Genomic DNA, 26,847 nt, shown 5'->3' with positions numbered 1-26,847 from the left:
AGGGAAAGGCTTTAATTTCACCTACAGGTGATTATAAAAGTCAGACAGTTTATATTCCCATAGCTTGAACTTCAAGAAGGACTGCTGTAATTCCCTGCTCCTGTGACCACCAAAGCTGCCAGAAAGTTGATTTTATTTATATCATAGGAAAATCTGTCAGAAGCTCTAGTGAAAGGTTAGAGAGTAAACATACACGATTTCTTTTGCTCCCTCCCTAAACCTTTGAAAAAATGGCATGAAAATGCCTGAATAGAAAAGGTCCTAAATGCACAGAGATAAAGGGACAGAGGAAGAGTCAAAGGGACAGACACTAAGATGTGGCGAGAAGGTGAGTGACCTGGTGAGACTGACCGGGGCTCACGGAGAGCTGGAAGGGACCCGGGCTGCACGAGGGGCAGGATCCTCCCAGACCTCAGAGAGTTCAGGAACTAGCTTTACTGTATGCAGCAGGGTGGAGGCAATGGGGTTTTTCAAGTGGCTGCCCCTGTCCTGGGGAAGCCACGCTGGAGCTGTGCTTTCTGGAGAAGGTGTGCACCTGGGGTCCAGGCAGCACTGAGAAATGAGGCGAGTGGGTCTTCATGCTGAACCCTGGGGCTGAAGCCCCCTCCACTGGCTGTGCTCCCAGCACTGACACCCAGTCAGACTCTCCGTTGGAGGTGAGTCTCTGAGTGACCGCATGGTCCAAGAAGACTATGTCCCCTCGCCTGGCCACTCTGCCCATTGCAGTCTTCACCACTCATGGAGATTTCAGTCCCTTCGTAGCTCATTCCTCTGAAACGCAGGACAAGCAAGACAAGAACTCAGACATAATGAACAACCTGGGAAGACAGAAATAACACAGAGAGAGAAAGCTTCCAGGAGAAAAACACCATCATCTTCTCTCTGAAGTGAAAGCAAGCTGCATGTGTGCACTAAGGACAGGATGCTGGTTTTCTAAGACTATTCAGAGCACACAAAGGAGCTCTGGGAAATGATGTTGCAGAAATGAAAGCATCTGAGGGATATTTGGAGATAAAATGTGATGGCATTTCCACAAAGTGATGAAAAGTAGGAAAGAAATAAAACTATCAGGTAAGTCAAGGAGGTCCAATATTTGAAAAGTAGTGGGTCTAGGAAAAGAACGAAGGAGAGAAATGATCACAGAAGCAAATATCTGGACAAGGACCTGAGTTTGCAGAGTGAGAGCACAGACCGGGAGCCCGTTCCCTGCAGACATGTTGGTCCCCAGGGCCTGGGGCAGGAACCCTCCTGCTCCGCCCAGGTCCTGGGAAGTCTTTGTGATGCTAGGAGGTCTTTTCCTGAGGCTAGACAGGGCCAACACTGAGGCTGACCTTGTCTCTCTTATTCTAGACAAGGGCCCACCAAGCCTGAGGTCCTGTCCATTCAGTGGCCTGGAAAACGGGTGAGCCGTCGGGTCCAGAGACACAGCAGCTTCTCCCCCAGCAGCCCACAGTTCACCATCTGCGGTCCAGGTGAGCCCTCTTTGGGATTCTTCTCTTCACAGTCTACCCAGTTTGTGTTTCCACAGTGACTTATTTAAGGGGGGGGGGGGCAGCTAAAATAACAGTAGCAATGGATCCTTTCCTTACACTAGATGAGTTATCTAAACTTATCCCTGTGGCAGGGGGCAAAGAGTTTCATGTAGTAAGAGCTGGGTGATGGTCCCCACTGTCAGCTGGTGTCCTGGCAGGGAGCCTCAGCAGGACACAAAGATGGTGAAATGAGGAGAAGGCTCAGCCCTACCGCGGGGAAGACCCAAGACCCCCCAGGCGCAGAAGCTGCCCTCCCTCGGGACCAGCTGTGCCCAGACCCCAGGTTGCCTCACGTACTCCATTCATTTTAGGAAAGGGTCCTTGTGTCCTTTCTTCACAGTACTAAAGTTAGAGCTGGTGGTTTTGAAATAGATAATGTAATATGAAATTTAGACTAAAAACTTAATAATAATTGTTGGATTGTTACATTTTAACCATGTCATTTATAATAATTACCTAATATCAATTTGAAATATGCAAACTCATGTTGCTAAATCTCAGATTTATTTTTATATATGGATGTGTGTATATATATGCACATTACTTGAACATGTTGCTTTAACACTAATGAGTCTCTAAACATCTAACATTTCAGAAAAGCAAAGTACTAACTAAGCCTATATTGACACATAGACTATACTTGAAAGATTTTAAAGTGCTATCTTGAGCACTTTCGTATTTTCTCCTAACACCTTATAGGATAGATATTAGCATCTCCATTTCTTCAGAAGGTGCAGAGCTCTATCCAAGGTCATGTGTATTATCAGCCTATAGTTCCTGCAGAACAAAGAGTTCAGTATCTCAGGGTCACAGCTGCAGACACGTGTTTCTCCCAAAGGTGTCTGGTTGAGTAGGGTCTGGGCACTCTCAGCCAGATGAGGGCTCAGCATTGCTCCTCCTGGATCAGTGACCCCTTGGGGCAGTTTCTGGTCCTGTAGACACCAGGAGCACACGCAGCCAGGCCGAATCACCTGGCTCACCAACAGCTACTATGTGCATCCCATCAGCTACGTGTCCAGTGCCAGACCCATAATAGTAGGGGGACGGAGCCCACCTACCACGTGCTGCCTCCGGGGTGGTGGGAATGCAGTTCTGTTCTGGGAAGTGAGCAGAGCTAGAAAGTGACAACACTAGATTGTTCTTCCCACTTTAGCCTTTTAGAAAATAACAGTAAGCCCGAAATATCCTTCTAAGGGACTTCATTGTAACAGCCATCAGCCATCTTAAGTTCTTTAAGAAGCAACCCAGAATGGAAACGTGTGAACTGGAATATAAACTGTGCTCATATATTTATAATATTCTCTATCATAGAGCCCCCAAGTCTGATTTTTATAGCCACTTTGGGACAACTCTGCTTAGTTCCCACCATCACCTGTGGGTGGGCTAAGGAGGTGCTTCTCCCAGGAGGCAGACAGAGAAGTGAAAGCTGATGGGAAGACCTCTTTATAATTCAGGACTTCTCGTCTGACCCATGGAGGCACAGTGAATAAAGCCTGGAACACTGAGGTCACCAGTTCAAAACCCTGGGCTTACCTGGTCAAGGCACATATGACAACAAGCAAGCAGTAAACAACTAAAGTAAAGCGACTATGAGTTGATACTTCTTGCTACCCCCCTCCTCTCTCTGTAAAATCAGTAAATAAAGAACAGTAAATCTAACACAAGGCCTTTTAGTCTTGAATTAACCTCCTATCAGGAAACATTAGATGATACGACTTCAGTGAGTGCCTGTGATGCCCTTTGAGGTCACACAAGGCTGCCCAGATGTCTGTGCAGGGGCTCAGACCCTGACTCCTTCCTTTGTGTAATAGTATGAGTAACAGCAGCAGTAACAGCAGCAGAACTGGCAGTGTTTAACCTGATGCCAGCTGTGTGTGTGCATGTGCCTACACTATGTACAGTGTGTGTGCGCATACATACATACACGGCATACAGATGTGTATGAACATGCATACACTATGAATAGGTGTGTGTGTGTGCATGTATATATACTATGTACAGCTGTGTGTGCACATACATGCATGGCGAACAGATGTGTGTGTGCACAGACATATATACACAGCGTACACGTGTGCATATACATGTGTACACACATATACACTCTAATATTCACCATGATTCTGGGACTGGCGATAGCATTATTACCATCTTAAAAACATGAGGACTGAGGCCAGAGGAGTCTGACAGGTGTTCCGATGAGCAGGCCCCTGAGTCTGCAGGCTGTGCAGCTGTCACAACCACAGTGTCCAGGTCCACTTGGGTTTGTTCCCAGCAAAGGGGACATGTGCTACCTTGCCTTTATTCTCCCTTTTGTCTAGAACAAGCTATGCCTTGGGGTGGCAGGCTGTGATCTCCCTGGCTCCAGCCATTGCCCCAGCAGTGAATCTAGAATTACTGATTGCTGGTTTCCTTTTTTCGAAAGAAAAGTTAACCACCTCAAGGGAGGTGAAAGTGTGTCAGCGGGATCGGCTCTGTGACTGTCAGAGGTGAGCACAGGCGACAACACAAACAGACTTGTGAAATGAACCTGCCAGATGCCTGGGTCTCGGGAAGTCAGTAACTGAAGGAGCCTGTGAACACGTGTGTGACTAGCCAATGACCCTGTCCCTCCCTCAGGGCAGAGGGGCAGTGTGGCGCCCGGGTCCCTGCTCACCTAGAGTTAACATACTGTCCTCCCCACCAGGCTTCTTAGAAGAAGACAATCAGTGGATGACCCAGATCAACAGGCTCCAGAAACTGATTGACAGACTGGAGAAGAAGGTGGGAGCTTCCTTTTCTTCTCTCCTAATCACCTTCCATTAGATCCTGTCAGGTTTCCTTGTCACCTTGTCACCCCATCACCCGTGTCTGCAGCTGCCCTGTGGCAGAATCACAGCCAGCGTCCCAAGGCTGCGATGAATCTGCGATGAATCAGGAGTCACTGGGGTTTTTTGTTTATTTGTTTGTTTGTTTGTTTTTTTATCATTAAGGCAAATCTAGAAGCTTATGATAATTCTCACCCTCCCACCCTGCTGCCACCTAGGGGTATTTAAATTAGGGTGTGGGGGTGAAAGTTAAACAAACCTGCATTGTGCCTAACGGCTCAGTTCTCAGTGAGGAGGGCAGCAGTGTCTCTGGGATGCACGTGGTAACCCTGGGGTGACCAGATGACATCTTGGGGACATTCCACAGTGGCTCATGGAATGGCTTTGCCATATCTGAGGATGAGACTGCGTATTCAACTTTCAGAAATTAGCCCATGAAGTGGATTATGGGTATTAAAACTGCCCAGTTAGCAAGCGAGTAAGGGTTTGATGACCAGTTCTTCAAAAGTGTATGTTTTGTTTCCAGTTATTATATTTTCACTGACTGGGTCAGCTGCTACCAGGTAGTCTTGACACTGTGGTGTTATTCCTCTTAAATGGAAGGTGTGGCCTTTGTCGACCATTAGGAAGTATTTTCTGTGCATACCTGGCACCAAAGAAGGTTTGAGTCAGTCACTGACTGAAAAATCCATCCACAGTCTACTTGTAAAAGTTATTTTCCAAATATAAGCTATATTCCACAAACAATGAGTTAGATTTTACTTAAGTATTGGTAGTGCAAACCAGGTTCACAGTGACTGCTCAGTGAGCGTGTGCTGAATGCCTGAGTCAGCCCGGAGCAGAGAGCAGATGCTGAGTCAGCCCGGAGCAGAGAGCAGATGCTAAAATCTCCAGTCTCCCCTGAGGGTGGACCGCATGTGGCAGGAAGGGCTTGCGCTGGACCTTAAAAATGATGCCAACTAGGAATTTTGTTTGCAAACAACTAAAATCACCTTTTTTAACTAGAAGAGAATTTTCTGGCAGGGTCTGGGAGAGTTCATGGAATGAACACAGTCGAGACACCTGGATTCAAGAAGTCAGGAGACAAAACACCTCTAGAGGTCTAGGAAAGCAAGAAACCAGTGCTCGGTGGTCTCTTGGGCCACCTCCCCTGGAGTGAGTCCCAGCCATTTCCAGTCTGTTGACAGTTTGCTCAAGATTCCACTTTCCAGGAGGGAGACTGTGGTTGGTTTCATTAGGGCCACACCCTGGCCACTGGGATGAGGGAGAGGTGGGTGCTGGAATGCCATCCCAGGGCACTATTCTGAACGAGGAGAACTCAGTGAAGGGGACAGGGTTGTCACTGAAATCCGTTAAATACTGGTCAGCTAACAAACAAACAAATATGGAGAAGTAAACATTTAGTAAACAGAGCAGCTAGAGAGGGTGTTCAGGTAAGACACTGGCATGCCCAAGGTCAAATAGGCCAGTCAGTTGGACTCCTTTACCTCGGGAAGTAGCAACAAATAAGATAGTGCAGAGGAATGGGGCCAGGTTATATACGGCTTTGCGTAACTGGCTGCAAGATGGTACTTGGTCTTGGAGACAGTGAGGGGCGTTTATCATTTTTCAACAGGTAAGTAACATAACCAAAAAAAAAATCCTTTAGATGGAAAATGGGGTGGCAAGAATACAAAAATGAGAAAATTCAAAGTCAGAGCCACCAGTGCAGCTGAAACAATGACACTGAAGGCAGCTTGCAGACCTGAGCGCCCTGCAGTCAGCAAGAGAGGAGCTTGGAGTTAGTGACCGAGAAGGAGTTGGCAGAGTGGGACCATCGACAGGTGTGGTGGGTAAAGGAGTCTGAGACAATGACGTTAACAGAAAGGGAGAGACCAGAGAGCTCCTCCGTAAGGGGAGGTGAGAAGGTGAACTGGTTTATCAGATGTGTTCATTTCAAGGTACAATGGGACACTCAGGCAGACATTTGTAGGTGAGAAGTCGAGGTATCTCCACAAGATGGAACCTCCAGTCCTGAGGATGGTGAGGCCTCTGTCTGAGTCCAGGGTCCATGACTTTGGAGAGTGGCAGCGCTTGGCCCACACCATCATCTGTCACTTTATGGTGACCACTCCTGGGCAAATGCCTAAACTGGGAGCTCGCTCCAAACCAGCTTTCCTGCTTCCTGACCTCTCTGACATGTGAGCCGAGGCTAGAAAGACCCACAGGAAAATGTGGCTGAGAATTAGTTCTCCAATGATGAGAGGTCTGAACGTCCATCACCCCTGTTTGGAAACCAAACATTACAGAAACATCATCAGGGCTCAATTGTTAACAAGCTTTGGACTTATGTGAAGAACACAAGGACCTCTTTTTGAAATAGTTTTTGGCAAACTTGTCTTTATTTAGTATCTTAAATTTAAATACTTATTTTTTAAAAGAATAGCTCACATTTAGATCATAGCTTTTTCTCCAACTTTAAATCAGAGTACTATCCCATCCCTTTCTTTCCTAGACTGTTTTGTCCCTTCCTGTGAGAGGTTCTGTTCTGAGGCCAGGGCCTGAGGTTAGCTGGGGTCCAGAGTGGGCTCCAGCTGTACGGCTTGGCATGACCAGCTTAATAAGAGGAGAGGCTCGCCTTTCCCTGCAGTGTTTCCTGCACTGTGCTGAGTCGGGGCTGTGAAGGGAGCTCCCCAACGGCCACACAGTGGCCAGCTGCACACCCTTCCCCGCTGTGTTCTTGATTACGTCCTCGGAGATCCATGCTTTCACGTGTACATTAGCACATGGACATTAGCATTATCTGTGGATCATCACAGAAAAACCTACATTCTTTTTTAGTAGCCCTTCAGTTTTAGAAAATACAATAGAGCCTGACCTGTGGTGGCGCAGTGGATAAGGCGTTGACCTGGAAATGCTGAGGTTGCCGGTTCGAAACCCTGGGCTTGCCTGGTCAAGGCACATATGGGAGTTGATGCTTCCAGCTCCTCCCCCTTCTCTCTCTCTGTCTCTCCTCTCTCTCTGTCTCTCCCTCTCCTGTCTAAAATGAATAAATAAATAAAAAATAAAAGAAAATACAATAGTATTATCCCTTGCTTATTCATGTTTGAATAAGTTAGTATTGAGTGTAGCTGTATTGTAGCAGCATCGCAAACATCTGCCATGATCTGCTAAGCGGTGGGGCAGAGCCCACCACAGACACTGTCACCCTGGCTCTTTCTTCCTACTGTCCTGTCCCCTCCCTCTCTGCTCAGTGAATCTTCTCTCCACTTTGTTCTTTTTATTTACTTTATTTTACGTTTTTAGCGAGAGAGACAGACAGAGAGAGACAGAGAGGGACAGACAGGCAGGAAGTGAGAGAGATGAGAAGCATCAATTCTTCATTGCAGCACCTTAGTTGTTCACTGGTTGCTTTCTCATATGTGCCTTGACCTGGGGACTCAAGCAGAGTGAGTAACCCCTTGCTCAACTCAGCAACTTTGGCCTCAAGCCAGCGACCTTAGGCTTCAAGCCAGTGACCTTTGGGCTCAAGCCAACGACTATGTTGTCATGTCTATGATCTCAAACTCAACCCAACAACCCCACACTCAAGCTGGTGAGCACGCACTCAAGCCAGATGAGCCCGCGTTCAAGCTGGCAACCTCAGGGTTTCCGAACCTGGGTCCTCTGCATCCCAATTTGACGCTCTATCCACTGCATCACTGCCTGGTCAGATTCCAATGTGTTCTTTAGTGACCTCATTGATCTTTAGTAGTCACTGTTGAACACATCTGATTATCTATCTCAATGGCTCCTTACAACTGATACAACAGAATTACTTGGGTTCCTTTCAGATAATATGGGTCATTCTGTTGCCCATTAAAAAAAAAGCTGGCAGGCCCTGGCCGGTTGGCTCAGTGGTAGAGTGTTGGCCTGGCGTGCAGAAGTCCCGGGTTTGATTCCCGGCCAGGGCACACAGGAGAAGTGCCCATTTGCTTCTCCACCCCTCCCCCTCTCCTTCCTGTCTGTCTCTCTCTTCCCCTCCCGCAGCGAGGCTCCATTGGAGCAAAAGGTGGCCCGGGCGCTGGGGATAGCTCCTTGGCCTCTGCCCCAGGCGCTAGAGTGGCTCTGGTTGCAACAGAGTGAAGCCCTGGAGGGGCAGAGCATCGCCCCCTGGTGGACGTGCTGGGTGGATCCCGGTCGGGCGCATGCGGGAGTCTGTCTCTCCCCGTTTCCAGCTTCAGAAAAAGAAAAAACAAACAAACAAACAAAAAAACCCCTGCCATTCTAATACATAATGCTTCTTTTTCTTACCTAACTCCCCTCCCAATTTCTTTCTCTAACCGAAGGACCTCAAACTTGAACCTCTGGAAGAAGAAGTTATTGAAGACAACACTAAATCTGTAAGTACTTTGTAGTATGTACTTTGAAAATTTTAGAAGTACATACTTTGAAAATATAATTTAATATCTTCAAAATTAGTTACCAGGTCAGTGTAAAATTGGAAAGTGTAATCCATGGGCATATGTCATTTTGTATAGCTAAGAAGGACTTTCTGACTTGTGATTTATAGAAACCCAACACCTACTTCCCGGGTTCTCATGAAAACACCCAACAGGTAATATAAGTGCAGAATGATAGTTCTGTGGCTGCGCTCTGCTGAGTCACTGAATAGTGGAATGGAGGTGCCGAGTAGGAAGGGCAGTGTTCAGATCACATCATAAACACATCAGGAACCTGGGCTGAGACGGGGTCCCATGCATGTCTTCCAACATTTAGCAAGGGCCAGGCACATCGTAGATGCTCAGAAATCATTTTTCAAAGAAAAAAACAGAGGTTTAGATTAAAGGGGCATTTCTGCACATCCAGAGTGTGTGGAGATGAAAAAAAAAGGACAAAGTGATTCTAATAGACCCTTTACATGCAACAGAGAGGAATTAGTGACTAAATTAACTAACTGAAATGCAACACACACCATGCTTTACTGTTTTACTTTATTTTAACAGCCAAATATTCATAGTACATCCTATTTGGGGAAATTGTATGTTTACATTTACATTTAGTAGAAATTTGGATTGTAAAATCTTGGGTGCTTACAGAAAATCACATTTTTTAATACTGTAACTGTATAGAGCTTATAGGTTCAGTCACATTTACATGAAGCAATGATAGGAAATATCTCTCATCTCTGCACTCATTCTGCAGGCACTGCTGACCCGACAGAAGGTGAGGCTTACCTGTGTGTCAGGTCCTGTCCATCTATCCAAACTCACAGCACAAAGGAGCCTTCAGACAGGAAAATTTGGGTATTTCTCAGTGAAGTTTTAATACAGTTTATTACTAGAATCCTATAGAGACACATCCCCAGATTTAAGCTGTATTGTTACTTCACGTTCAGTGCTGGTGCCCCAGGGATGTGGTCTGTGTTCAGTCAGCAGGTACCCAGAGCTTAGAGTGGGATGGGGGGCAGGTGAGTAGAGAGGTCTGAGCCCAGGTCACACAGAGCAGCAGGTCTGTGCAGTCCCATGCAGTGACCTTGCGTCCATAAGACTTCTTAGATTCACATGTTGGAAAAACTACACTCCAGTCAAGAAAATGAACATAACATTTTAATGTTGGAAAAGACAATGGTCTATTGTTAAATAATTTCACGACATAACCTATTCTTTCTCACTCGCTATGGGGGACAAACTTGTCCAACGATTATTCATGAAAGGTGACAGACTATATACCTTTTTCATGTTTCTGGGACATAAGAGAGGCCAACATCAATTTTTTTTTTCCTTTTTTTTTTTTTTTTCTGAAGCTGGAAACGGGGAAAGACAGTCAGACAGACTCTCGCATGCGCCCGACAGGGATCCACCCGGCACGCCCACCAGGGGCAACGCTCTGCCCACCAGGGGGCGATGCTCTGCCCCTCCGGGGCGTCGCTCTACTGAGACCAGAGCCACTCTAGCGCCTGGGGCAGAGGCCAAGGAGCCATCCCCAGCGCCCGGGCCATCTTTGCTCCAATGGAGCCTTGGCTGCAGGAGGGGAAGAGAGAGACAGAGAGGAAGAGGGGGGGTGGAGAAGCAAATGGGCGCTTCTCCTCTGTGCCCTGGCCGGGAATCGAACCCGGATCCCCCGCACGCCAGGCCGACGCTCTACCACTGAGCCAACCGGCCAGGGCCCAACATCAATTTTAAAAAACCTCTGAACCCATACAGCATTACTGATTCAATGGTGTATAAAAGTACTGATACAAACAGGCTGGCAAAGTGCTCCAGCATCAACATTCAAGAGCAGGAAAGGGTATTCCTTAACATGTCCAACCAGGTGTAAAGGTAATATAATTATGTTCTTTGGGAATACACATATAGTAGCAGTCTGAACTGGTTTGATCTTTCAGAAATACAAATAAGGTTTTTGTCATTAAAAGTTATATCAATATTTTTTTGTGAGTGGTAGTACAAGCCTCACACATCCACCCCATATAGCCCACGTTCAGAATGACCAGAACAAAAGTCCGCTGCAATTTCACAGCTAGTGTCCATCATCCTGTGTTACCATGCATTCAGGGGTTTTTCCTAGTGACCAGCACCAGCTGTAGAATTCACTGACTAGCGGAGTGTTTTCCTTCTCCACATCAGAGAGCAAATAATAAGTCTTTAATGCTTTGTTTTTTTTTAAAGCTGATCTTTACTAAGCCTTTGCTATGTGTCAAGTGTTGTGCCAAATGCACCCATCTATAACTCGTTTAATCCAACAACAGCCTTATGAGGTGGTGCTATTGTCAGCCCCATTTATAGCTGAAGGAATTACAGATGGAAAAGTGTGAACCTCACAGGGAAAGCCCAGCAGGTGTGTGCCCAACCTGCCCCCTCGCCACACTAGCTCCCCTCCCAGGGCAGGGTAGCTGCTCCCAGTCAGAGGCAGGGCTGCTCTCTGCTGGCGAGGTTGATGCTGGCGGATGGCTCAGGAGATTTCCCACCCCCAGAGCAGAGCAGATTATCTGGCAAATTTATGTAATCACACAGCAGAAGCCCTGAACCCCAGCAGCTGCTTTATCTAGTTTTCTGGGACATGAGCCATTACATAATGATGAGCATTTGATATGATTTCTTTTTTTAAGTTTAATTTTTTTTTCTCAGCCCGGAGTAAGAAATGTTTATTGAGCAAAGCTTTGCATACACATTCACTCCTCCCTAACACTCTGATGGAACTACCTCTGTTCCAAGTTTATGTGTCAGAAGACCCAAGATGACAGAGATTAAGTACCTTGTCCAAGGTCACATAGCTAGTCAAAGTGAAGCCAATTCTTTTCGATTGGTAACCCCTGCTCTCGAAGGAGGAGAAAGGTGAGGCAGGATGATAGAGAAAGAGCACCTACAGCTGTGGGTGCACTTAGGTGCTCAGGGCACTCAAATCCTCATCTGGATGAGGAGGGCAGAAACAAAATTTATTAAAGGAACCTTAAGTAGAGTCAATGGCCAACAGCAAAAGCACTTTTATTTGTTTGTTCTACAAATAACTTGATCTCCGACCCCCTCCCTGCCAGGCCCGAGGGTGGATGGGAAAATAAGGTGGGAACCATCAGGACTAGAAGACAGACTGAGAGGGAGTGCAGGCCATTACGCATCCCATCCACATCCGCAGTCAAGTGTGAGGATTGTCACAGGAAAACATAGCAGTGCCCAGCAGGGAACAGCACCCCCTGTGGGGAGGTCAGGAAAGGCTTCCAGAGTGAAAGAGTAGGTAAGAGGAAATCAGAAAGAGTAAGTAGATGTCTTTACAAACAGTATTTAACATATCTCTCACAACACTGGATCATCTTAACATTGCACTAAAAGAGCACTAATGTGCTCAGTAATATTTCCAGTGATTGCAGCGGGCATGTCGTGAAGACAGCAAGCTTAGGAATTCCTTTTTATTCTTTCTGTAATGAAAGGCGAGATAAATGTGCATCAGGGATAAATCCAGATCCTAGTCTAAAACCACGACTCTGTGACTCATTGAAAATTTGAGGATGATTTATAGTCTTCTTGCTGTCAAGTACATGCAGTGGGGATGAGTCACTGGAAGACTGGGGACGTTGCTCCAACCAGACCACACACCTGGGTCTGGCCAGGTGGACCACTCCATTCAGACCCTCTGCATGGTGCTTTTCAAAAAGTCTACCTTTTCTTGAGCATGTTATTGTTGGATGCACTAGACTAGCTCATCGCATAATAGTTTAAGAATTTAATATCTTTTTTTGCCTCTCTTTTCTTATCAAACCTGTATATGATGTTTGTGAAGTCTGTCAATCCTACCATTCAACCTAGGATTGTGAAAATATGGTCTTGATTCACAATAACTGTTAAGTGCCATGGCCAGATCACCCAGAAAGGGCTGTGATATTTCTGAGACCTGTGTGGAATGCTGTAGCAAATAGAGCGAGATGACATGAAACAAATTCATTGTATTTAAAACATTTCTCTGTCTTTAGAGAATTTAAAAGTTGACATTTCTTGAAATTTATGCAAAACACCAACACAAAAACAAGAAATTAAAAGTAGATGCAAATATAAGCTAAGTCACTGGCAAATTTTAATTAACCATTCATATGTAGCACTTTCAACCCAAGAAAATCCAAATATTGCTCATAATTCCATTGTAACAAACTCCCTAGAAATGATTCAGGCTGCGCCTTCCTTCTAAAGCAGAGTAGCAGAAATGTAGCATGTTCTATTCTACAAACAAAACGGTGCTCGGGACTGGTGTCCACCCTGAGGTCTCACACCTCAGTCAGGGTTGGGTCTTGGGCTGTATAGTTCACACGAGCAATGTATAGAAAATGGAGATATTGTTGCAGAAAATCTTACCTGACAGAAATGACCAAGTGGCACTCGGGGTGGTGGAGACCAGATGAGTTAACACTCAAAGGTTTGGACCCCGAGCTTACAGAATTTGGGGTTTTTATAGATTCTTTGGAGGGACCTGATTCAACAAATTAACAGTCACAAGTTGTGGAGACTTTTTTAGTCTTAACTGCTATGCAACTGCAACCAGGAGGAAGCAGGGAGTACAGAAGCTAACAAAGCAATTATTGAGCTAGCTGAAGATGTGGGGTTAAAATTTTTTCATAGCATTCCCCCCTTTGATGCCTTGTTATAGTATCTATAGGGCATCATGATAAGAGTCTGGTATGGAGGGCCTTATGGCTTGTAACCCCTTAGTGCCAGAATTTGGGCATATCGGTATGTCCCTGTTAGAATTGGATCCTCAGAGGTGTCCGTGGGTCAGGATGGGCTGTCCAGGTGTTCTTTGTAGAGTTGTCTAGGTGGACTTTCTTGACTCTTGACTGATGACCCACAGGACGATTCCTGTACCTTTAAGAGCAATTGGGGTGACAAGGATCACAGTATGGGGTCCAGTCCAAATAGGTTGTAAATGTTCCTTTTTCCAGTCTTTGACCCATACCTCGTCCCCTGGTCGATGGGGTTGTGCAGAACTCCCTAGTAGGATGGGAGCCTGCACTAACACAGACTGGCTAATTTGGACTAAAGTTTTCCCTAGAACCTGTAATTGAGTTGCTAGATCTGTTTCTCCTTATTGCCTGATGTCCCCCCTGAGCTTGCTGATAATGGATAGGGGTCTTCCAAAAAAGATTTCAAAGGGTGAATATCCTGTGAGTCCTGGTGTGAAATGCACCTGGAGTAGGGCTAATGGGAGTAAATCTACCCAGGAGGCTTGAATCTCTTGGCAGAGTCTGGCTAAGGTGGTTTTTAGAGTCTAGTTAATGCATTCTGCACTCCTTGAGCTTTGAGGCCTGTATGCTGTATGGACCTTCCATTTTATCTGTAGAATGCTTGCCAGAGTTTGTATTACTTCAGCAACGAAGGCTAGTCCATTGTCACTATGGATGGTGAGAGGAAGCCCGAACTGGGGAGTGATTTCTCGAAGGAACACTCGGGCTACTTCACAGGCTTTTTCAGTCCTTGTGGGGGCAGCCTCTACCCACCCAAAATATGTGCATTATTATGACTAATAGATAATTGTAGCTTTGCTCTGCTTTACTTTAGTAAAGTCTATTTCTAGATCTTCAAAGGGATAGGTCCCTATTCATTGGACTCGAAGTGCCAGGCTGGGCCTTTGAGGAGGGTTGTTCTTGGCACAGGCAGCACACCGGTTCTTATAATTGTGCAGACTCCTGGAAGCTGTGTTATACAGTAATGTCTTTCTAGGAGCGTCCTCGATGCCATCTGGCCTGGGTGGGTCAGCTGGTGTATCGGTCTGCAACTGGGAGGGCTAGGTTTTTGTTTGTTTTTTTTTGTATGAAAAGTCTTTGGATGGTTTGACGGGCACCTTCCTCTTGTGTCCATCTGTTGTCCTCTGGGGTGTACTCGGGTTTATTTGGCCATGGTGTTCTGGTGAGGCATATAGCCAATGGAGGGGCTTTGGGGTTTCCCCTTAGTGCTGCTGCTTTTGCTTTTTGGTCTGCCAGTTGATTTCCTTCCACCCATACTGATCGAATGCCTCCCAGAAGCCTGCTGGATTCTTTTCAGTTCTCTTTTGTGTGTAGTTTCTATTCATTGTTGCGGGATAGTATGACCAACAGGATTAAACTTTCTTTTGGGCCTTCCAATGTCAGGCTGGTTGACCCCCTTTCGCAAAGGTTATTTGAGCCCAAGTTTGGTTAAAAGGTCTCTCCCTAGTAGGGGAATGGCACATTCTATGGGACAGAAGAATTCATGGATGACCCGGTGGCCCCCCGGTGGCAGGTTCACAGTTGACAGAATGGTCGAGGCTCAGCTTGCGCTCCTGTAGCTCCGATGATGGTAGCTTCTCTCTCGCTGAAAGGGGCCAGCAGAGTTGTGACTGTTGACTATTCTGCTCCAGTGTCAACCATGAAAGTCATTGGTTGGCCCCCTACTTTCATTTTGAACATGGGCTGTTGGGGCCAAGCTGTAAGGAGCCCGGTGTTTTTATTCCGAGTCTATTTTCATTAGCCTGATGAAATGGTTTATCTTTGGCTCCGACTGATTCTTCCCTTGCCCTAATGGCTTTGCTGGGTGCCCTCGCTTTGGGCATTCATTTTTTCCAGTGTCCCGATCCCTTCTAATAGGTATATTGGTCAGGTCAGAGAGGAGGTCACTGCTGTTTTCCCCTTCTGAGGTAGTCCTGGTCGCTAGGTGGCGTCAGGTCATTCCAATGTGGCAGCAAGGAGGGTGACCTTCTGCTTCATTCATTTGTCAGCCTCCTATGCTTGGAGGTCACTATTCAAAAAGAACTTCGTGGTGATTTCTAGGACCTTGGTGGCATTCATCCTGGTGAAACTCGACTTTCTGGAGCTTTTTGCAAATGTCCGGGGAAGATTGGGCAATGAATGCTGCATTTACCTTCACAGATTCTGTGGAGCCTCCAGATCAAATGGGGTGTAGAGGCGAGATGCCTCACAGAGTCGCTCGTAGAAGTCACTTGGCGATTCGTCTGACTTCTGGGTGACTGCGGAGGTTTTTGACATGTCGGTGGGTTTCTTAGCTCCTTCACGCACCCCTCTCAGTAGGGCTTCCAGTACCTCTGAAGGGAAGCTCTGCTGGTGTCGGTATTAAAGTCCCAGTCCAGTCTCGAGTCTGGAGTGGCCACTCTTGCCCATCCTGCTGCATCTATCGCTTCAGTGAAGGCTTGGTCCCCCGGCCATTTTTGGGCTTCAGTGAGGATTTGCCGACTTTCTTCTGTATTAAAAAGCGTCAGGAGGAGTTGGCGGCAGTTGTCCCAGGTGGGCTGGTGAGTCTGGAATATTGACCCGAGGAGGTCAATGAGGGCATATGGTTTTTCTGAGAAGGATGGAGGGTGGTGTTTCCAGTTCAGGAGGTCAGTGGTACTGAAGGGCTGGTAGTGGAGGATGGCCTTGCCAGGTTGAACTGTCCCATCCTCATAGACCTGTGGAGGGCCCCTTGTTTCCCTTAGGGGCATCCGGAGAGCAGGCTGTGCTGAATGAAAGTGTCTTGGTTAGGGGATCTCCGATGCCTCGCTGGCTGCTCAGGCTCCCGTGGTGGAGACACAGGTGGAGGAGGACTGTCTGGCAGGTGCAAAGGCTGAGATGCTGCCACCGGGTGGTCAGCAGTTGAGAAACATATGGCGAGGGAGGGCACCTCTTCTTCAGGTTTGCCCTGATGGATGGGTTTCTTGAGTCCTTTTGTGGTTTGGACAACAAAGATCCTACTCTGTCTCTTCTTCCCTTCACAGAACTGGACCCAGGGTGGCAAGGTTTGGGCAATTTCTAGCCAGAAGTCTATGTAAGAGAATTGGTCAGAGTGACCTGGGTCGCTAGTCACAACTTCCCAAACTGCTCTGTCAAAACGTCAAGTGTTCCCTCCCTAGGCCAGCCTACATTGAAGGTTGCCATTCTAACTCACAGAGGGGCCTTAACTTTCCTAGATTCATTTTAACCCTGTAGTCACCACCGAATCCCTTATTGAAATTCTTAATCATGCAACATAAGATGGTGGGTTTGGACTGACTAGGACCCATTCTGGTTGTGTTTGTTATGCCCAGTGTTGCAGGACAGACAAGGGGAGGGAGCCCCTTTTCAGGAACCAATCAGATGCCCACCTGGCCATGTCCCTTGTGGGAGCTTAGGTGCCTCTTAGCTACTGGCAGGTCGGTATAAACCCCTGACTCAGATCAAGCACTGCTTGATACTGCCCTAAGCTTTATAAGGTTGCCATGAACCGCAGGTTGGGGCCCACTCGGACTCTGTAGCTTTCACTGGGGAGCCACAACCTGGAAACTCAGGTGCAAGCCCCCAACCTCCACATGCATGCGCACACACAGAGGCTATTACATTCTCTCCCTATCCCAGAGATCCCTACCTAGGGTCTCTGTTCCTAGAGACCTCGAGAGGTGATCAGTCTCCCTTTCCATCTGTAGACGGGCCTGACTCTGGGCTGGGTCCCAGGACTTTACCTTTCCAATGCAATTCCGGTGGGTTCGTGTGCCCCCCCCCCCCTTCAAGTCCAGTGGAGTCAGCGGTGCGCGGGCAGCTGCGAGTCTCCCAAGAAGGAGGTCTTATCTCCATGGGCGGGAGGTGCACTGTTTCGTTCTCCTGGCACCATTGTGCTATTCGCTTTCCCTGGCCCCTAACCGGTGGCACAATGGGCCAGCGTTGTTGGATTTCCTGGTCAGGAAACCAAATGTTGCAACAAAACTCACCTGACAGAAAAGACCAAGCAGCACTCAGGATAGCAGAGAGAACCAGTTTATTATGCTAGCAGGACCAGATGGGTTAACACCCAGAGGTCTGAACCCCGAGCTTACAGAGTTAGGGGTTTTTATAGATCCTTTGCAGGGACCTGATTAAACAAGTTAACTGTCACAAAGTATGGAGACTTTTTTCGTCTTAGCTATTGTGCAACCACAAGCAGGAGGAAGCAGGGAGTACAGAAGCTAACAAAGCAGTTATTGAGCTAGCTAGCTGAAGATGTGGGGTTAAAATTTTTTCATAGCACTATAGGGCTGCATCCCCATGGCTCCCATCCTGCACAGTCTACAGCCTAACCAGCCAGCACAGATTTAAAGACTGTCTCTAGACCTCAAAAAGTTTATCTTTAATTACCCAAGATTCAAGAAGCTCCACTTGTCACTGTAGTCATAAAATAGAGGCCGATTGATTACCCGGGACCCATAAACTGACTTATTTGTGCAAATGTCTGAGGAAGGGAGGGGAACAACATGCCCAGTCTGGGTTGCAAAGTAAATTTCATTTTTCCAAATCCTGTTCACATCTGTGTAGATAAGGGAATGAATCAGTTAGCCTTGCTGTATAACAAACGACCCAGAGTCTGGTGGTTTGACCATGTTCTGCAGGTAGGCTCCTTAGGGTGGAATCAGTTGCAGGTGTTACAGTCCTAGCTGGGGGCATTATGGTCTCAACTGGGGGTGTTATGGTCTCAGCTGGCCTCCTTGAGGAATCTGCTGTCAGCTCTGCTGGCCTAGACTGGGCTTTCTCACACATCTGGGGCCTCAGCTTTGCTGCAGGTGGTCTCGAACTCTCTAGCCAAAAGCCCACTTCCTGTTTTTATCTGTGAAGTTATATTGGAACCCAGACACACCCACCTGTTTGTTTATTGTCTATGGCTGACATGCACAGCCTAAAATGTGTCCTGTTTGGCCCTTCACACGAGGATTCTGCGGAGTCCTGCTCATGCAGGGCGTGTTCATGCACCCGTCCTGGGATCCGAGAGAGAGTGGGAAGTCATGAGGCCCTGAGGCCCTAAACTGAAACCTGCACACACTCCTGCCACATTCTCTTGGCAAAAGCAAGATAGACCAGCCCAGGGACAAGAAATAGAACCCAGGTCTTGACAGAAGAAGCTGAATGGTGTGAAGGTAGTGAAGGACTCTGGTCCTATCTGCAGTCCGCCCCTCGGCATCATGAATAACTGCCTTCAGACTAAAAGAATTATGATGGGAGAGGGGGTATGTTTATCCCCAGTAGGAGAGCCCATGGGAATCATCTGAGTCATTGTTAAACCACAATACCCAATCAAGAAGTCTCTGCAGATTTCTGTCTCAAGGGCATAGTCACATTATTGTGCGGAGATGAACTTGCACTCTTTGTTATTGATATTAAAACCAGGTCTTGGAGAGTCATTCTTCAAGTTGACTGGTTACTCGTGACCTTAGCCTTGATCCCTGAGCCTGAAGGGAAATTGAAACAGGGCTCAATTAAATTACTGGACTCATTAAGGTACTTGCTAAGATATTACTATGGAAACATACATCAAATGGAGAATAATTCAAATACAATAAAAATGTCTTTCCCAGTAACCTGTGTCTCTGCCACTGGTGAGGAGGCTCTTTATCCAATCAACAAAAAAAGAAAGGGGGAAGCAGCACATCCTTCATGAAGGTCTCACTCTAATGTTCTGCTGCTGAGACCTCATCACTGGATTATATAGGATATTGCGGTGACAGTCCAGCTGCATACCTAGCAATGGAGAGACCGTGTGAGCTGTGTGTACAGCTTACTCCCAACCCTTGCAGACAAGCCTGATCTTAAGAGCACAGCACTCCAAGAGGCAAAGGCGGGGGTCTCCATGGTGAGATGTTACAAGCAGCAGCCGGTACCCGACCCCATGTGACCCGTGAACAGGCTCCTTGCTGCCAGGGGTTAACGTGTTTGAGGCCCGTGATGGTCACTGTGCCTGTGGAAATACACCAGTGAGCACATGACCTTCTGAAGCTGGGCTTTTTGTCACGATACTCATAGTACCTCAAGTATCACAACGTATTCCGGGAGAAGCCGGGGCTGTACCCTGTCCCCCTGTGAGCCGAGCCCCACTGCACATCAGTCACTTCATCCCCACATCCTGAGATTCTGGTAGAAATGCAATTCTAAGATGCCTTGGTGACTCTAGGAGAACCACTGCTCTAGAAGGGGAGCACATCGCAGACAAAGGCCTCTCTCTAGCGACTGTGACCAGAGATGAGAAAACTATCCGCCTGTGTCATGGTGCTCATGCCGTGTGTCACTGGGGTCAGTCATGGCTTCTCCTGTTCCCATTGTAGAAAAGTGTTGTTTGCTTGTTGGGGAGAGACGGGAGGGTCGCAGGGTTGTTAGTGATGTCCCTGTCCCCACAGCAGGTCCTGCTGGTGCAGCGGCAGCTGACCGTGAACTCAGAGGACGCAGCCAGGTTCCAGGTGGCTCTGAAACTCTACGTGGAGAGCACGGCCACCCAGAGTGGGTGTTTGCGGTGAGTGGGGACACTCAACCCCTGTGGATGCATTTGAGGACTAACTGGCTACCTCCTTGTTCATCCTTGGACTCCCTGTGGATTTTGTGTTAGGGCCCCAAGGAAAATAAAATGGAAAGAACAGTTTAAGACAGGGTTTAAATAGGCTAAATACACCCCGACCCCACATAACACACACACACACGCCTCCTTGGCATCCAGGCAGCTCAGACTCTGATGTGAAGTCATCTGTGGTCATGAGCCCAATCCAGGGCATCTGGGTCTGCTGCTCCCCAGGCGGCCAGCCCTGGGACCAATGACCATCTCAGCCACTGTAGTAGCGCACAACCTCCAAATCCTGACTGTAGACCCTGGTCATCAGCAGGAGAGGAAAGCTTGTCTCATGGCTCAGACCATGCAAGCAGCTCAGGCTAATCTCAGGGAACGGTGTTCAGCATCTCCAAGTGGTCCCATAGGCAGCTACTACAGTGATTTTCCAGAAACAATGTTCACAGAATTCCCTTAATCAGAGAGCTACAGGAACCCCAACAACTATCTTATCAAATGCTAGATGTATATGCTGACCCTGCGTCCACCCTCCCCAAAAGATGCAGGGGTCACAGAGCTGTTGAGTCATCCCTCACTGAGTCCCTGTCCCCAGAGCCCACCAGCTTTCCAGCAGGTGGCCCTTCGACCTGGCCACTCTGCTTCCCAGAAATACCCACCCGGCGGCAGCCCCAGCCCCAGCCCCAGCGTCCAGCTCACCCGTTCTGGAAAGCTGCCACAACCAAGTCACCTCACCCTTGGGAGTTTCTTTCAACTGCATTTTATAATACCCTTCAAATATTGTTTTAGGCAAGCATTCAGCACACATCTTGAAACATACTGTGTGTCTCTGAGCAGTTCAGCTCCTGCAGGAATCAATTCCCGGGGGTTTATACCCAGCAGGGTGCTTCCCCTCCAGAAGACTGGCTCTGGTATTAAACATGGATTGTCCTCACTTCGTGGTTTTGAGAAAAAGCCTTACTGTCTCTAGACCTCAGTTTCCTCATCAAAACCTCACGCAGCGGTGGTAAGGATTCACTGAATGCTCAGCCCAGTGCCCTGTCCACTGAAGCCCGGGAGCCATGAGCTGGATCCCCACTACATCTACTCCTGTCCTGTCCCACTGTCTGCAAGCGGGTGATAAGTGTCACAGGAAGTACAAACACTTGGAGGAGGAAGACTGAGGATGTTTGTGTTAGTAGAGTCATAGTTAACAGCTGAGAAGTAAGCCACATAATGCTATTTGCAAACAATTGAAAGCTAATCATACAAGCCCTAGGCCTTTACCAGTTGCTGACAGAAATATTTCTAGAAACTATTCATAAATAGCCTGACCAGGTGGTGGAACAGTGGATAAAGCATTGGCCTGAGATGCTGAAGACCAGGTTTGAAACCCCAAGGTCACTGGCTTGAGTACAGGCTTGTCCTGCTTGAGTGTGGGTTCATCTGACTTGAGTGTGGGGTCACTGGCTTGAGTGTGGAAGCATATACATGACCCTAGGTTGCTGGCTTGAGCCCAAAGGTCATTAGCTTGAAGCCCAAGGTTGTTGGCTTGAGCAAGGAGTCACTCACTCTGCTGTAGCCCCCCAGTCAAGGCACGTATGAGGAAGCAATCAATGAACAACTAAGGTACCACAACAAAGAACTGATGCTTCTCATCTCTTTCCCTTCCTCTCTGTCTGTCCCTGTTTGTCTCTCACTAAAAAAAAAAAAATATTCATAATTAACTTCTCTCACTATCCCAGTGCCATCTTTTCATTTGTAACAATAATGTCCTTAAATGTTGCCACCTATGGGTCAGTTTCACTCCTAACTGAAAACACCCATGTCCCTTTGAGAGAAAACCTGCCCCAGTCCAGCTCTGCCATCTGATCAGGGCTGATGGTCATGAAGAAAGAGAGGGAGCAGCACCAACTTACATCTGAGCCTCATGGTACAGACATTGCCCAGAAGTACCTGCTCCCAGCATGGTCCCTGCCTCCCATTGGTCCAACCCAAGTCAGACGGTCATTCCTGGCTCAGGGGAGGTGAGGGAACCATTGTCCAGCGAAAAGGAGTGAGACTGTGAGGTCTGTCTCAGTCCAGCACTGATTGGTACATTGGATATATTACTAACAGAACAAGGCAGGGTTCTGTTAGAAAGGGGTAACAGTTGGGATGTCTGCCACATGACCCCAAGTGTGATTGGGAAGGCATAATGACTTAATTCACAGATGACGCCTGGAGCAGGGCATGCGTGTCAGAAATCATCACCGTTGTCGGTGGCGTGCACTGTAACAATAAGCTGTGATGGTTGTTATTGTGCTTTTGCTGCTGCTCCTTGCTGCCACAGATATGCTTGTTTCCCTCAGCGTTTTCTTCTCTGTTCCTCTCGCTTTGGTCTTGCTCTTCAGCTTTGACACCATAGTCAAGCTTAGGTTTCATAATGACTCACCCAGTGAGACTGCTGGTTTTAGTTGTTGTTGTTTGTTTTTAGCCATTGGGTAATTAGTTAGCTAAACACACTCTCACATGGGTGCCAAGCCCAGGGATAAGCATTCTACATGCAATGCCTCATCTTATCCTAGTAGTACCATTACCATCACTGTATTACACATGAAGAACCAAGGCTAAGTAATGGGGCCAGTGTGACAGAGCTAGTAAGTGACCGGGCCACACTTCAGACCATGACTGTATCGTACCATGGTATCTCCTCCAGTCCTTAAGAGGCTTGAGAACTACGCTAAAATGTTGTGAATTTCTTGTAATCTTATGGCTAGCTGGAATATGGCAGGTTTAGATAGAAGACAAATGGGTTTTTATTTAATAAGTAACACAAATGAATTCATTTTTAGAAGGTAGTACATGAAGATCCTGAAGTGCTATGCTAAGTATTTTAAACTTTATACTAAAAAAAAAAAAAAAAAAAAAGTCAAGGATTAAGATTTCTCTGTCATATTGTCAGGTTACATTGGAGATTATAGATCTTTTGAGACTATGATATAAGCTGTGGGTTCTCTTCCCAGGAAAAAGTAGATGTGCACATTAATTTGTAGCTTATTTCTAGGACTTTAAGACCCTTACCCCCCAAAAAAGAAGCCTGTCCATGAACTCCAGGATTAGAAAATGTTTTATTTCAATTTCTTTGATTCTATTTTAAACTTTTCTCCCAAAAACATCTGATATTGACCTAATAACAATATTTGCTATATCCAACCTTGATATAACAAACTAGACAAACAACTGAACAACCCTATGAAAACACTAGTTACAGGCAAACAGCCACACACAAAAAAAGTATTAAAATTTGTGTGCAGTAACCACCACCTGCTTGTCACACTTAGGAAACCTAACTTTGCATTTAGCTTGACTGTTGCACTATGTTTGTTATTCTCTAGGACCCTGGTCAGCAAACTGCAGCTCACAAGCCACATGCAGCTCTTTGGCCCCTTCCTTGAGTGTGGCTGTTCCACAAAATACCATGTGCAGGCACTACCTCGATAAGGAATGTACTTACCTATATAGTTTAAGTTTAAAAAATTTGGCTCTCAAAAGAAATTTCAATCATTGTACTGTTGATATTTGGCTCTGTTGACTAATGAGTTTGCCAACCACTGTTCTAGGAAATCAATATTCTTCTTTTCTAGCCTCTCATTTTGATTTTTAATCTGAATATTTGTGAAAAGTTAGACTGAATAAGCAGGGTTTGTGGAATTACTTGTTAAAAGGCATCTTCATCTTTGTGTCCCACTCTCAAGTCTGTGAATCCATCACCTCCTCCTTTCTTTCTACTTGAACTTGGACGTCACCATCTCTCACCTCAGCTGTCTCTATACCTCTAGCTTCTCCCTGCTCCCTACGACTGCTCCCCATCAATGCCGCACCCTGTGGTCAAAAGGACTTTGTAAATACAGCTCTAACTTGACACTCCTCCCCCTCCACATACACACACCCTGTTTAAATCCTCGGTGGCTCCCAGTGCTGCAGGGCTAAATCTAGTCTTCACTTCAACCTGGCTTTTCTGCAGCCCTCTCCTTACTCCTCCCAACATGTCATATGGGCGTTTAGACACTCAGCTGGTCAAAGGGCTGGAAGGAACAAACACGTCTTTCCTGAACTGGAAAAACAATTTTCAAAAGTACAGTTACAGCCAGAATGTGGACTCTCAAAAATGATCTGCTCAGAAAGTTGAGAAGTAAGTGTGTGCACAAGAGAGAAAGGAGGAGAGGGCCCAGGCCCTGAAAACCCAGTAAGCAGCAGTTTGGTCCAGAGGACTTGGGCAAGACCCCAAACTAAAGCTGTCAGTCACGGAGAAAGGCAAGGCCAAAAATTTGGCAAGAGACCTAAGGTTGGCTGGACCCTCCAAAGAGCCCCACTCAAGGGCCAGGGCAGTGGTCTGCACTCACATTTCTGAACCCTGAAATGACAGATAATAAATATTTTTTTCTTCTTTTCCAAGTTGAGAGGAGGGGAGATAGACAGACTTCTGCAAACACCCCAACTAGGATCCACCTGGCAACCCCTACCTGGGGCCAATGACCTGCTCATCTGGGGCCATGCTTGCAACCAAGTTATTTTCAGTGCCTGAGGTGGAGGCTCCATGGGCCATCCTCAGCACCCAGGGCCAATGCACTTGAACCAGTCCAGCCATGGCTGAAGGAGGGGGAGATAGAGAGAAGGAGGGTGGAGAAGCAGATGGTTGCTTCTCCTGTGTGTCCTGATGGGGAATCAAACCCAGGACATCCACACACTGGGCCAACACTCTACCACGGAGCTAACTGGCCAGATCTAGATAATAAATCTTTTTAAATGAATGAATGAAATGTCACAAAAGGTGTGGTTATGATGTTTATAATGTACTGAGACAGTCTTCATGATGCTAAATCAGAAAACTAAAAGTTATGTCAGACAGACATCAAAGTACCAATTTGACAGAGCTGTAGTCTCTGGTGGGCACACAGGTGTTCCCTATAGAGTGGAGAGACAGTTGCATGCCACATAGAGAGGCAGTTAGGAAAATCAGTTTGCTTCTTGTCTTTATTTTCCTGTGGTTAATTTACCTTATCTTTTCCACTTCAGTATTTCTATACAGAAGCTTTCAAATGAATCTCGCTACATGATTTATGAGTTCTGGGAGAACAGTAGTGTGTGGAATAGGTAAGTTATGAGATGCTTTCATTCAATAGTTTATTCATTCATTTATGTTTGTTTATCTTGCCAGGGAGGTGGAGTGTGTGTGATGAGGTTAGGAGCTATAGGGAAAGCTCCATTTCCTTTACTTCACCTTTAAAACCTGGCCTATTTGATTATTTTTAAAAGCCCAATCTTTTAGGAATTTGTTTCATGGATTAGAAACCACTTCCCTCTTGGATCACAGAAACTTAGTAATGGTCTCACTTTTAACTGTTACCATTTTACTGATGCTCTCATGTAAGAAAATCTAGATATAAGTCACAGACGTCTAAGGCACATGGGGGGGCACTTAGGGTGCAGACAGGGACAAGAAAAGGTTTACACTCTAATTCTTCCTAAGCTGTGTGTTTATTACTTTATTTTACAACAAAAGTTGACATAATCGTTAAAGTCATCACAGCTTAACTTTTCTAAATGTCCTTAAATACTGAAAATAAAGCGAAAATTTATGACATTGTTTGGAAAAGAATAAAAATAAATTAATTTCTCTTGATAATCATTTTACAATCTACATGTATATCAAATCATCACATTGTACATGTTGAATACTGTATATATAATTATATTTGTCAATTGTTCCTCAATAAAGTTAAACAAAAAATCAACTTCTTAATATTAAAATAATTGCTCATATGTAAAAAAAGTGTATAATTACAAAAATTGGATGAAAATTTGTTATTCCAAGGTTATATAAATAGTTCTCATTGGTTTCAGTGGCACAAATCCCACAGCTCTCCTGTTAAGTCCATATTTATGTTGAATGTGGAGATGGAAGCAATGGAATACCTAGAAGTGTACATGACACATATTTCCCCTAAAAGTTCTATTTCTGTGGCTATTTTAAAGAATAATGACCCTCATGGGCCTTCAGAGAGAAGGGGGCCTCAAAGCAACTCCTGACTCTGTGCTCCCAGCCTCCTCTGTGAGGTTGGTGGTTGTCCCTTTTACTCTCTAGGGATGGAAGAGCTACAGTCCCTCTTCTTAGCTATCCTGTTTTTTAAACATCCTGATAGCCAAGATATTCTTCCGTTTTAGCTTCTTGCTGAAATTAAAGTCTATCTCCTTTTGTTTCACTTCTGTAGAGAATTAAAATACTCCTATTTTTTAAAATCTTCTAAAAAAAATTTTCTGATTACAATTGTTAAATTACTACTAAGTCTTTTTAGTTTTGATGTTTTTTGGGGTTTTTTTAAGGCTAAGTACCTATAAAAAGAAATCTGTCTTCAGGCACTTCATTTAAATCATCCAAAATCTTGTCATCTTGTCTATGAATTCTGATGATCTCTGCTTAGGAAGATAGTAAAAAAAATGCAAATGCTTAACCTGTAACTATTTACATAGCCACCTGCAGACGAATTACAGCAAGATGTTCCAAAGAAGTAATGTGGATTTCTTGGAGACCCCAGAACTCACATCTACTATGCTAGTTCCAGGTAACTATCCTGGTGTTGGAGAAGCATGTACGCCCCATGGTGCTCTCTTTATTGCTTCTCTGTATTTAAAATTTGAGTCGGGGGAGGGGAGAAATGAAATCAATATTTATTCCATTGCCTTTAGACTTTAGTTGACCCAATTTGTATTTCTGGCTATATTAAACTTAATATTAGCCACTTGGTCAAAAATTTTAAAAACTTGAAG

General features: G+C 46.0%; 1 protein-coding gene across 2 annotated transcripts in view; it reads left to right on the top strand.

The window, feature by feature from the left end:
- NECAB1 (N-terminal EF-hand calcium binding protein 1) overlaps positions 1 to 26,847 on the top strand; it is a 110,238-nt gene that overhangs the window by 77,504 nt on the left and 5,887 nt on the right. The window contains exons 7-12 of one of the 2 annotated variants that reach the window (XM_066378759.1): positions 1,351 to 1,472; positions 4,216 to 4,292; positions 8,644 to 8,697; positions 19,904 to 20,013; positions 25,096 to 25,173; positions 26,551 to 26,642. In XM_066378759.1, coding sequence (XP_066234856.1) covers positions 1,351 to 1,472; positions 4,216 to 4,292; positions 8,644 to 8,697; positions 19,904 to 20,013; positions 25,096 to 25,173; positions 26,551 to 26,642 — 533 coding nt within the window. Of the gene's footprint in view, positions 1 to 1,350; positions 1,473 to 4,215; positions 4,293 to 8,643; positions 8,698 to 19,900; positions 20,014 to 25,095; positions 25,174 to 26,550; positions 26,643 to 26,847 lie in introns of both variants that reach the window. The other variant, XM_066378758.1, reaches the window with a different exon arrangement.

This window comes from Saccopteryx leptura, chromosome 3 (assembly GCF_036850995.1).
Source record: "Saccopteryx leptura isolate mSacLep1 chromosome 3, mSacLep1_pri_phased_curated, whole genome shotgun sequence".
Lineage (NCBI taxonomy): Eukaryota > Metazoa > Chordata > Mammalia > Chiroptera > Emballonuridae > Saccopteryx > Saccopteryx leptura.
The sequence above is the reverse complement of the archived record's forward strand: the minus strand, read 5'-3'. Positions and strand labels throughout refer to the sequence as shown.